Source organism: Perca flavescens, chromosome 5, assembly GCF_004354835.1.
Source record: "Perca flavescens isolate YP-PL-M2 chromosome 5, PFLA_1.0, whole genome shotgun sequence".
Taxonomy (NCBI): domain Eukaryota; kingdom Metazoa; phylum Chordata; class Actinopteri; order Perciformes; family Percidae; genus Perca; species Perca flavescens.
The window spans coordinates 25,339,794-25,350,283 of record NC_041335.1 but is presented as its reverse complement, the minus strand read 5'-3'; the positions used below and the strand labels follow the sequence as shown (position 1 = coordinate 25,350,283).

Here is a 10,490-nt window from a genome sequence, read left to right as displayed (position 1 = left end):
CCAAAAAAAGGGTTCTTCCATTTGGTTTTGTAACTACCTGAAAATGAAATTTTAAATGCATATTCACAGTTTATGGAATTATTGACTATCTATTATTTAATGTAGGCCTAGTAGGCTACCACTAAACATTCTGCAGTACAACATGCAAGGTCATTTTTGTAGGCTGTTTAATCAGTGTTTTTATTGGAACATACAAATAAAAATCCTTTATTAGGGCATATGTAATTTTCTGTAACAATATTGATATATAATCATGATTCTGGCATATCAGTTGAGAAACTGTTTATGAACAAAACCACCGAATTGTTAGCAATGTTTGTTTTTTGGCTCATCCCAATTAATTAAATACTTTATCACATTGATGTGATTTGAATCTATTCCCACCCGTATATATAAAAGGATTGATTCCACCGTATAAATAGGATTTGTAAAATCTCTCATGGTAGATAGATGTATCTTATCTTTTGAAGTAAACACATGCATTGACATTTTGACATGTTAAACTGTTATTTACAAATCAATAATGCACAGAATCAGGAAAAGTATAAGGAAAAAAACTTTTATTGTTTCACTCTTCATATCTGTACAAATACCATCAAACTTTGTATGTACATATGACATTTACATAAAAAATACAAAACTATATATTCATAACAGAATTTTGTATTTCTCTTGTGATGTTTGAAAATAAAAATGCATTCTGAGAAAAAAAAAGAAACAAAGTGATGAAGTCTGATATTGTCAAGAACCGCAGTACGTTAGTCCTATTTTAGCTCTGCGAGAGCAATATGGAGCACATTGGCAAGAAGACAGTACACAAATGTCAATGGCACATTGTTTCCAAAATAATCAAGTATAGTCCAAAAGTTATCTCTGCTCTAATGTGGTGAGACAAAATAAATGCTATTGAATGATGTCTAAAGTTGTCGTCTCTGTGTGGAAACAAATCTAAAGGGCTAAAATGAGTAACCAAAAAATAAGAAAAGAAAATCAAATGGCTCTTTTTTTCTCTTCTATTTCATCACTGCTGTGTTGCAACTTTTACAATGCTCTTTTGAAAAACCATTGAGATAATCCCTTTGGTCAGTTATTATGAGTTGTAAACAAACCAGAAACACTTCTGTACATAAAATGATTGATATATTCCCAATAAATAAACACACAGCCTAAACATGCATTTACGTATGTGTGACATAAACATCTGTGATAGAGATTTGACAGAAACAAGCAGAATTTTACAGCTCAGGGAATGCAATTTACAGCTTGTAGAGGACTTATACTTACACGGTAACATGACAAATAAATAACACTGCTTCTCTTTGGACAAATATAGTTCTTCATGATAAAAAAAAGAAAGTAAAAGGGACAACAACAAAAAAGGGGGAAATGAGTGGTAACACAATATATCATGGTAGATAGTAAGCCTGACATTGTAAATGTATAAATTATAAAACACAAAAAAGTATAAATAAACATCTAGCAGACTGAACTATATGTATACTTCCTTTTTCTTTAAAAAATAAATAAGCATACACATAATGTACAGTATGGACATGATTCCATGCCCTAGGACTGTTCCCCTAGTGATGGGGGCCTATCCATCCAGTATAGAAGAAATATGGACATAGGCCATGTAGTCTGAGTCCTCATCTTCCTCATCCTCCTCCTGGTCTTCTGTAATGGCTATATGAGAGAATATATAGTAGCTGTTGTATGAATATGGACCACAACAGCGCAGAATATCACTGAAAAAAGCTCACAGCAAAGCCACTGGCACACAGCCTCCCTTTTGTTTCTTATTTTGTGTGTGTAAATGTTTATGTTTGTGTGTATGCATGTGTGTGTGTGTGTGTGTGTGTGTGTGTGTGTGTGTGTGTGTGGCTTGGCATAAATAATCACTGTGGCCTCCTCAATTATGCAACTTCCATTTACATAATCTAGCAAGTCAGGGCTGCAACAAGAGAATAAAGTGGGATGATGGAAAAGAGGGTTTGAAGTTGGGGGGGCACAAGGTGGGTTAGGGGGCTTGGTGGCGGGCATGGGGGCAATGGGGCTGAGGACTGATTGTTCCAGTGGCTCGGGTCTCTTTTGGTCAGATTCCTGAAAGCAGACACACATAACACAGAAAAGTGCTCTTGTGTTCCTCGGATTTGCGAGTTTTCTGATTATTATTTTCTGGCTCAAACATACAGGGAGGGAGGACTCTGTGTCACAGCCTGGCCTTAGCAAGCAGGTCAGAGATCATCAACACAGTTCTGAGGTATTTTCTTTTCTTTTTACAGAAGAGATTTACATCGGACACGTAAAAAAAAAGCACACAAGCGAGAGCAAGAGTGACAAAACATTAAAAACACACAAAAACAGACAGTCCCTCATTAATCCAAATAGATTTGTCATTTCTGATACATATTTTGGTAGACAACACATTCACTGGAAACAGAATGTACAATAAAAGTTAGCTGGTAATTGTTAACTTTTTTTCTAAGGATGAGATGAGAAGTAGAGAGGGTGGTTCTACAAGCTTCTGATGCTTAACCTGCACACTGTAAAGTATCACATTTATATTTAGCTCATGAGGTGATCATAAAGTTGGTCCCCAGATTCCATTGCATACCTTAGGCACATCCCATTAAGGTACTCAGTCAGGAAAGAGAAACTAACAAGGAGACACTCTTTAACAGAGCAACTTGGAATGTAAATCTGATACTCCCTTGAGGCTATTGTTCAATTTGATGGTTTACCTCCAGATTTGTGAGCGTGTGAATGGCTCACTCTGGTCTACAGATAGTCAATGTTAAAACCCACTGTCATTATCACTAACATGGCACCAATATTACAATCACCTTATGCACATCATATGAGTATATTCAAAAGTATTCTGTTCTTATTGACATGTTGGCAGTGTGGTGTATGTCACAAGAGGCAGTGCATTTTGAATTGATTGATTACAGCCAAAAGCAACAAAAAGAAAAGAAAATACAAAAAACAGATACACCATTACCATGAAATTAGCAATGTGACCATGGAATTTACAAGCTGTAAATATATAAACACTATCATAAAAATAAACCATTACTGATAAAAAAACAAAACAAAATAAAACTGCATGAGATTTCCGGCAACATAAACTTAGACTTTAAATATCAAGATTGTTCCACTGCAAACAAAATTAGTCTCATTTATTATTTGTGTTAGTTTAATGGAGTTAGCTTTTTCAAGACTCTTACATGGAGTCTGCTGATATATAGCTATGTTTTTTTTCATTCACCTCTCTATTATTTTGTTTTGCAGAAAAATTGAAAATAAGTAAAATTAAAAAAAAACAACAAGAACACAAGAACAAAAGCCAGCGACAAAGACGTCATGCAAGTTCTTCTATTCCCAAGTCCTTTCTGCTTGCTTAAGCTGTGCTTGGTGGTGTGGCTGGGGTGGGAGTTTGGGGGAAGTTGGGATGGGGGGCAATTTCAGGGGAGGTTCTTGTTGGGAAAGCAACATGGAATATTGTCTTTTGCTTGGAGAGGGGGGAGGGTGTTTTTTTTTCATATTTTACTTTTGTTATTTACTTACAGTTGCAAGATCCCGAGTGCTTGACTTCCAGCAGCACCCCCATAGAACAAGCAGCTTGCTTCATGGCACATTCACTGGAATATGTGGTGTTGTCGCTGGCACACACCGCTTCATCCGTCCTGCTCTCCGGACAGGTCTCATCACACAGCGAGCAGCGTCCCCGGCTCATCCGAGCATCCCACAGACACTTTTTTCCCTGTGCTGCACTGGATGTCCTCACATGACTTGGCCTCTAATAGGAGAGAAGAAGAAGTTAGCACGGGAAATCTTTGATTAGTTGGATTATCATGAATGTCTTTCAAGCAGGTGACTGCTGAGTTTTTTGAAGAACTAAGCTAGGAATAAAAATTAAATCCTGTTTTATAAGGTTAGGGTCTTTGGGCGGGGAACATAAAGTAATTTTTTAGTTTTCATTCAAGACTCAGATTGACTGTTTTCTGGATAAGAATCCATCTGACTCAAATATTAACTTGAAGCATGTCTTCATGGCCCCCAGCACTCTCCTGTTTGGCTCTCTTTCTCCCTCCCCCTCTATTTCCCTCTCTCCCATATGGGATAGTGCTGCCAACATCAGGAAATAATAAGATGTCTATCATTTCTTGAGCAAACACAAGCAACTACCAAACACACTCGCTCTCTAAGACCCCCTCCTCAATGGAATGTTGGCAAAAACGAACAGTGAATAACTGCAGAGCTGGCCTGGATGAAAATGCACTCAAACAATATTCAAAGTCAGTGGCTGGAGGCGCTTTCAGGGAGTAAGGTCTCGCACTCTCACGTCTCTAGTTGCAGACTTACTGATGCATTTTCCCTCATATGCCACTCCAATAGATCTGCCGAGGAGACACGTAGCTCTTCTCAGGTGACACGCACTGGCGTACATGACCCCGTCGTTTCCACACAGGTACTGCTCAGGCGACGTCAGTTCGGGGCAAATCCGATTACACGTCACACAATATGCGTTATTAGTCTGGTCCACGACGCAAGTGGAGCTGCCGGGGCACAAGACGTCACGGCACGTTTCTGTAGAGACAAAGAAATTGGAAGATTTCATGAGACATGACACGAAATATAAGAACAATAAGAACAAACTGTTGGATTCTTGGCACATGCACTTTAAGAAATGCAGAATCTCATAAGTGAGCAGAATATAAAAAATAATATTTACTTACTCTTGCACTTTCCCTGGTACTGCACGTCCAGGTCGGGGTGGCCTTTACATTTAGCCTTCAGCAATGCGCATTCGTCTTTGTAGGTCTTCCCATCTGAACCGCACACCGGTCCTTTCCAGGTGATGTTGGAGCAGTCTGGTGCGCACACGCAGCGTGGCTTGCTTCTTCTGTTCATCTTGCATCTCTTTCCAGGCCCACAGTCAACATTATCGCAGGTTTCTAAAACAAAAAGTCTGTGTTAGGTGATGCTGGTGAGGATTTTGGCCTTGTGTGTAAACTTACTCATGTGCATAAAGTACACACTATAGTTTACGCACTTTTGTATGCGTAAATCAGATCATCACGAGTATTTATTAAACGAAATGGCTGATGATGTGAATTATGAGAAAACCAAGGGAAATGAGTGCACCTCCACCTTTGCAAGGTATGCAATTGGGAGCTCCGCCATTGAAGATCATCCACCTAAAGAGCGTGCTGTTGGGGACGTCCTCCTCGGTCCAGGACGTCCCCAGTCTTCCACTCCGACAGCACTCCTCCCTGCTCATCCCGGGCATGTAGAGCACCTGGCACCTCCCGTTCTTCCCCTGCTGCAACCAGCAGTTCCCAGCTGTAAACAGGAAAACAAAAAAAAGCTCAAACGTCGCATGTTGAATGTCTGAAACCGCTGACCCAGACGCACTAGACACACACGCAGCCCGTATTATCCGAGACACTCTCTCCCTCCCTTTCGACCTCCTGGCAGTATTCTTTTTTTCTCGAGACTGTTAACACTTGCCTATCCCATCTGTGACTGACAGCCCTTACAATCCTGCCACAAACCAAAAAAGTAAGAAGAATCTTTGGAGGGGGGGTTGTCCTTTATTCCTATAGCCTTCTTGTTATCAGTGGACATGAAGTGAGGCGTCTAGACAGCGCTAAATAGCAGCCAATCTCCTTCAGAAAACCACGGTCATTAGCCAAACAAACCACCGTCACACCAACGCCTCAGAACAATATCCCAGACCCACCAGACTATGCCTTGCTTATTAACAAACCAGTGTAAAGTTTAGGGTTAGGGTTATCCAAATATAAAGGCAGAATAGTTATCCTATTATTGTGGAACAAAAATATCCTTTAAACCGACACAGACAATCATGACATGAAGTGTGAACTGGTGTTTTTTTCTTAAATTGAAGACTGATTTCAACTATAAGATCCCGAATGAAATGATTGCAAATGTCTCCAGCTTTATTCATCTGTCAGAACTAAAGATGTGAAATTGCGACCAAATAAATCCATTTTTTGCACACAATGCTGAGTGGATGTGTACGGAAAAGATATAGCCTAGGCTAAATAACACGCCCATAAACTCACGGGGGATATTCTGAAGTTTGTTATAGGTTTGACACCATCGTGAGACACTAAACGCTCATACAAAACTATCAGAATATGCTCAGGTATTATGGAAAGCTGGCGCTGCCAGCAGCACGGCGTTGCGGCTTTGCGCCTGGCGAGGGCTGCAAAACTTGCCATATAGTCGCACTTTGAAGTGTCCCATATGGCACCTGTTTTATGGACGCTTTACGCAAGCACTGTCTGATGCATAGAGAGTTTTATCAGCGGGGGAAAAAGCAAACTCACTTTGAAAAGTTTCTCTGTTGCAGCAAGTATTGGACACTCGCGTTTTGTGGCTGACAGCATGCTGAAGTTGATCAAAAACGGAAAGAATAAAAGAAAACTGATGAAGAGAGCTTACCTTGAACTTTTTGATGTTCCATGAGGTGACAAAGCCATATGAACAAGAGAAAAAAGCCCGGGTGAAGGTGGTGTTTCAGCATCCTAAACATGATGGAGAGGCAAAGTGAACTACGTATTTGACACAGGCAGCGCAAAAGTAATCTGCTTAAGGTGGCAGTGTTGAATAAGTGTCAGTCTGAGAATGCAGCCTCTCTTTTTAAATCTATAAGGGGTCTCGGGTTGACTGTCTCTGGTGGGCGGTCTCCTCTTCTGTGGGGGTGGGGAGATTTTTTTTTTCTTACCAAAGTTCTTTCAATCCTAATCAGGTGACATGGTTACAAGCAACTTTTCCTTGCCACAATAATCAAAGAATATAAAGATATGTCTGAATTTGTGCAAACACCACACTTCGGAATTATGCCGCTTTGCAGTTAAACAAAAGCAAAACACAACAGATCAGGCAATATGTTTCAGCTGATATGAATTTGTGTATTGATGATGGAGAATAATATTATTATTGTTTCATTGTAATGGTTTTAGTTTTTTCATCACATTATGTCAGTATGCTGCCAACAGCTCTGTTTTACGCATGGCTAGGGGTATGCATAGTTAGAGCTATAAAAAGAATAATATCAATAATAATCACAATAATAATAATAATAACAATAACAAAAAACAATACAATAATAATAATGAAGGTCATGCTACTCATAAATCAAGGTCTTTATTACTGTATTATAATCAAACCCACAGCCAACATGCCTATCCGGGCATACCATCAGTCTTTCAAATTAAGGGTACTACTTGTTGGTAATTGATATATTTTCCACCAACTGCGGACAAACGTGTTAATCTTTTGGTGAGAGTTACCTTTTGGAATATATCCGAGCCCAGACAATAATAGAATTCATATATGTAGTCGCAGCCACACTGCTAATATTAGAACAGACAGTTGTTTGGGTTTCTCCCGGGTCAAGCTTTTAAATATAATCAAACCTGTTTCCGAAGAGGCTTCAGACAGAGGAGCGGGGTGTTGCATTTCATTGAATGAAACACACACACACACACACACACACACACACACACACACACACACACACACACACACACACACACACACACACACACACACACACACCCTGACGCACAGGCTGGACTCCGTCAGAAGTCCTTGCGCGACCTCTTCAGCGGAACTCTGGTTACAGCTCTCCAGAGCAAAGTGTCTGCTGTGGGAATCAGACACCAGATAGTTCATTATCTGTCGGTCAGGAAGCAGACACTGTAATCCTTTTTTTTTTTTTTTATTCAATACCACTTAGATGTCGTTGATCCACAAAATGAGAATGCAATAAACTATAAACAATAAAATTACAATTTTTTCCTATTTTTTTTAGGTTTGTGTTCTTGTTAGTGCATTTTTCATTACAAACAGCCCTGGGCAATAACTTTAGTTTTATTAGGCCTATTGATGTTATTACAAATGATCATTTACACAGAGGATTACTGTAGAAGCCATAACTGAAACAGGAAACAAAGTGGTAATTACACAATTACACAATAAAAATGGCATTTCTACAAAAACACACATTATTTACAGATATAAAGATAATCAGACAGTCTAATACATGTTGCATTCATAGTCTCCTGTTACATATTGTTCATTCAGACCACCCACCTTCAACACCAAAGGGATACTATTTGATTTATAGTGCTAGTGACTAATTTTATGGCTATAAAAAAGAAATTTCAATCAAGGATGCAATCTTTTTTTTAAAGGTCTTAAATACCCAGACTATGAAACTATTAACACATATTCTCTCCAGTACTTACTTTTTTGATTCTTTGTGGCAAATATTTTTTACATTTTGCCCTCCATACTGTACTTCCAAAGTATCTGGAGTGATCTTTTGACAACAGAACATGCCTATTAACATTATTTTCCAGATCCTGTTGATTATGAATCAATTAGACATTATACAATTAAAGAAATTTCACATTTCCGGATTTAGACTGAACAGTGTTTTGATGTGAAAGCCAGTCCGTAAATGTCTTAGGGGCACATCTTCAGTAGACTCATACTTGAATGCCACACTTGAAGATGTCTACTCCTTTATTAAGCTTTTTTAAAAATCTAATCAAGCAGAGTAAACCACATGTTTTTTTTCCATGTTGCCCATGAATCCCTTATAGTGAATTAAGAATCTCACTAATGTCACAACAATTGAATGTCTCTCAAATTAGTGAACAGGACCATTTCTGAGCCAACCGAAAGCTGCACGAACCTTAATGTTTTCATGTCACTTGTTTTTGTGACGATTATTTCTTTCAACAAATCTAAAAATGTTTATTTGATGTTGAGTTATGTTTGGCAAATCCTTCAGCGTGTGGTATGTGTGATTTGTGATATCAGAGTCTTTGAAGAGCAGAAGCTTCCAAAACACTTCCTGACATGCGAGGACATTTCTGCCCTGCTGTATCAACTTTAAAGTGCTGGCTGTTCTCCTGAAGCCATTAATGGCATCAGCAGGGGGACAACCAGTGCTCCCTGTCCCAGGCTCTGAGCTGAATTTGGTTCGAACATACCCATGCAGCGAATGATTGATGAAAGCACTGATAGGATCTGTTCGCAACTATAAGTAAAATCACTGTCACAGATTATAATACAGCACTGACTGGTTGCACACACCCCTGATGCCATTGGGGATGATCATTATTTTGTTTTACTTTGATACAGATTTGTTGTATTAAAAAAAGTCTAAAAAAAAGTTTAGGCTGTAGCTACTCCAATCTACTCTGAACATGCGTAACAAATTGTTCCAAGTTTTTATTATCAAATCAAATACATGTCAAATTCAGGACCTGTCAAGTTAATGACAATAGAAGGAAAAGTAAAATGTCTTAAAAGTAGTTACAATGAAACCGATAGGTAACACTAAAGGTCTTTCAAAGTGCAAAACAAGGCAAACAGATATTAAATAATTTGCTATGACATCATTTTTGATTTACAACAACATTGCAGCAATTTGTGAGCAATCATCCCATTGTGGCATGGGTCATTTTGGCTGGAACTGCAAATCATCTGCAGGAAACCCAAGAGGGATGAATCTACAAATGTGTTCAAACTCTTCCATTGTATCACATTTCATCGACCATTTCCACAAAGCTCCCTGCACACATATAGATAGAATCAAAAGGCTATTTCACAATCAGTACATCAGTAATTGTGAAACAGAGGATTTCAATCATCAAATTCTATATCCCCTCCAACAAGAAAAGCTCAAGCCCAGGCTCCCCAAAAAATATGCTTCTTATGAGAGACAAATAGTATATTCCACCTTGCCAGATCCAGAGAAATGAATGCTAAAGACTCTGCTGGGTGCTGGAGTTACTTGGCTCATTCAAAGGAAAAACATTCAGAAACACATTCCAACATAGTCAAGGGAAAAGCTAACCTGACTGTGGGAGAACACGACAGTCAAAAATGTGAGAGGAAATTAATTGAGTTTGAGGGAAAACTTCAATTGTACTGACATTTGGAAGGAAGTGGTCCAAGTACGGTTCCTTGCTGGGTCAGGTTAAGAGAGGGGACCAGAGAGGAGAGAAGAGGAGAAACACAATCCAAAATGGGTCATAAATTCGGATGCATTAATTGATAGGGGTATGGAGTGTTTAAGTAATCAACAGAGCAGTGAAAAAAATACTCAACAGTACCAACATGTCATCTATATCATGCTACCATCTAGTGGCAAAGCTGTGCCAATACAGTTAGATCCTGGAGGATTCACTTCACTCTCTCAAACTGCCTACTGTAAGAAAGAAACAAAGGTACAGATTAAGTGTTTTTAGGGAGTAAATTAACCTGGTTGGTGTTTTGGCAACCAGCATGCACCATCTATGACACTTTTTCTCTGTAGTGAACAATACTTGCACATGGGGCACTGTGTCCTTTTGGCCTAAAGATAAACATTACTAGAGCTGAATCAATTAGTTAATTAACAGAAAATGTTTCTGCAACTATTTTGATAATCAATTTAA

At 38.8% G+C, this 10,490-nt stretch overlaps 1 protein-coding gene across 1 annotated transcript; it reads right to left on the bottom strand.

Annotated features, from left to right (window-relative positions):
- Positions 1-545: 545 nt before the first annotated feature.
- Positions 546-6,688, bottom strand: fsta (follistatin a). Its single transcript, XM_028578962.1, is given in 7 exon segments — positions 546-1,683; positions 3,568-3,766; positions 3,768-3,799; positions 4,366-4,590; positions 4,740-4,958; positions 5,155-5,346; positions 6,475-6,688. Coding segments are annotated over 7 exon segments (1,047 nt in total). The 5' UTR covers positions 6,566-6,688; the 3' UTR covers positions 546-1,594.
- Between the last annotated feature and the right edge of the window lie 3,802 nt (positions 6,689-10,490).